The following is a 2,533-nucleotide window of genomic DNA, read 5'->3' as shown; positions in this document are numbered from 1 at the left end:
TTACTTCTATATGTGACATGAATAACCAATCAAAAGCTCAGAATGTCCCCCTAGTGTTTTTTTTCTGTCATTTTGACATGTTATTGTGCTAATTTCATTCTTTTTACACGATGAGGTAAGTCTTCAGTGAGCTCGAAATTTCATATTTTTTTAGACCCGAAAACAGCTTAGTTACTACGCTTGATAAAATGTAGTGGAATTCTATGATATCAATATTGTAATTTATGATTTTTTGGTTAATTAAAATTTATTTATAAAACCTTAAAAAAATTATTTTTACATCTTCCATGTGGGAAATTTCAAGCAGCAAACAAGTACAAAGGTCACAACTAAAAGATATAATTGTTTGCTTTACTTCTTTATTTACTGTTCTATGTTTTAAGAAAAATAAGTTTAAGAGCTTATTTGTAAATAGAAATAATGTATATAATATATAATAGTTGAAATGTAACTGTATTTTACAAAATACTAGTCTACTATAACACAGCCAAGATAGGTCACTTTGTAAAGACTAAAGGTCAGTTTTATATCATTGGATACGGTAACACAAGTGCATGTGTGCCACGTCATTGTAACTTCTGTATTGTTAGCCAGACACAGCTGGAAGGTCAATTTAATAAAAATAATAAATATATATAAATGTTTGAATTTAAGCTATTTAGACTAAAAATTTGTGTTTTTGTGTTATAATTTGTAGTCATTCTTGAACAAAAAATGAATAATTTATATTTTTTTCCGAATTTTTTATTCAGGTTATGAAGTTGGTCATATTGAACCAACCCGTACAGAAATACACCAGTGAAAATAACAAATAAAATAGTTTTTTATACAAAAAATTTTATAATGATCTGGAGATTATAAAGATTTTGCATGTGAAATTTGAAAATGTTTTAATACATTAAAGTATTTTTAATCTTAAAATAAAAATTGCTTTGCATGTTGGATAGTCAACATTCTGAAAGAAAAAAGGATTTTAATACTTAATTTAAAAACCCGATATTTTGTGTATTAAAATTTGTAATGTTTACCAACAACCTGCAAAATTTTGTAAAGATGTGCATACATTATGAAAAATCATAGTATAATTGCTCTCATGGATACTTTTGTGGAAGGGTTAATGGAAAGTGCTATAAAAGAAATTATTTTTAATCAAATAATTTAATTTTTGATAAAATATACTATGAAACTTTAACACAAGGAAAGGATTTGTACATTAATAAACTGAAAACCAAACAAGTTTATTTTAGTGAGAGATAACATTAATTATTCTGATTATATTACTCATTCTTAGTGGAAAATAGTAGTGAAGAATACTTATCAGGAGTTTATATACAAAACCTAAACATACATGTAATAACAAGTCCCTTTTCAGCACAAATGTTTCAGATAAACTGAATAAAGTAATGACTGTTAATCATTCAAGACTAAGTTCCAAGAAAATTAAATGTGATGAGATATTAAAGAATCATGGCAATATCACTTATATTCTAAATTGGTCTTAAATGTTTAATACAAATACACCAGAACAGTGAGACTCAACATGAAATTAAGTATTTTATAATATTCCAAAGTTGATATGTTTACAAAGTAACTTTATTCTAGAGTTTATAAGATACTCAGATAATTTTTGAGGCAAAACAATTCAATTATAATTTACAAAGTTAAAACTATTTAGTATCCTTTGACAAGGATTATATAAACATGTTGGCAACATAATTTTGAATCACAAAAAATATTCTAACTTTTTAACACTACTTCATAGTTGGCTTAGAGAATGCTGTGACCCCTTAAACATTTAATATTTCTTATTCTAAGTGTTGTAAAGATAAATGAAACAATAAGTTTTTACCTACAAGCCTCATTACACACAAAACTATGATGGGTGTTCAAAGTACTTGCCTAAGATCCTCAACCGCTCTTATTGTATGTGTCAATTGGTCCATTAAAGCATCATGAGAAGTCATTGCATGGAAAAAAGCTTTGGACTTTAATGAGATCTGCCTTGCTATTTGTACTTCCACTATATCCAAGTAGTGTCCAAGCTGAAAAAAAATACAAAAATTAGTTGCAAATTCTTAACACACAGCATTTTGCTAGGTCAATATCAAAACAAGGTTAAATAATTGGGAGTGTGTGTGAATAATGCCTTTATAGCGAATTTCAAATTTGTAGTAATTCAACCCATGCTTCTCATTACAAAAAGTTATTACTGCACAAGTTCTAAGCAGCTAAGATATAGGTAGGAATGTATTTCTGAGGTGAGTATCTACTTGAAATTAATCTTAATTCTAGAAACATAATATTCCATACAAGTAGGTTTTCAACTGGAATACAAAAAGCCAAAATACCCATTTTGAGATGGAGTAGTTTATCTTGTGTTGTTCAGATTGTGAAGGAAAGGGAACTAATTTAAGCTCATCTTGCCCTAGTTAGAAAGCAAGTTAAATCATAATGGAGTTAGTTGGTATTTATTTACCTGTTAGACCATCATATTGATGAAAATTATTTAGTACCATCATTATAAAAAAGTAGC

At 27.5% G+C, this 2,533-nt stretch overlaps 1 protein-coding gene across 4 annotated transcripts in view; it reads right to left on the bottom strand.

Moving 5' to 3' along the window:
* The window catches only part of LOC106457786 (vacuolar protein sorting-associated protein 54-like), a 111,145-nt gene that overhangs the window by 67,635 nt on the left and 40,977 nt on the right, over positions 1 to 2,533 (bottom strand). For all 4 annotated transcript variants that reach the window (XM_022383830.1, XM_022383829.1, XM_022383828.1 and 1 more), the window contains exon 7: positions 1,900 to 2,042. In XM_022383830.1, the coding sequence (XP_022239538.1) occupies positions 1,900 to 2,042 (143 nt within the window). The remainder of the gene's footprint in view (positions 1 to 1,899; positions 2,043 to 2,533) is intronic.

The sequence above is a fragment of the Limulus polyphemus genome, unplaced genomic scaffold (genome assembly GCF_000517525.1).
Source record: "Limulus polyphemus unplaced genomic scaffold, Limulus_polyphemus-2.1.2 Scaffold373, whole genome shotgun sequence".
NCBI lineage: Eukaryota > Metazoa > Arthropoda > Merostomata > Xiphosura > Limulidae > Limulus > Limulus polyphemus.
The sequence above is the reverse complement of the archived record's forward strand: the minus strand, read 5'-3'. Positions and strand labels throughout refer to the sequence as shown.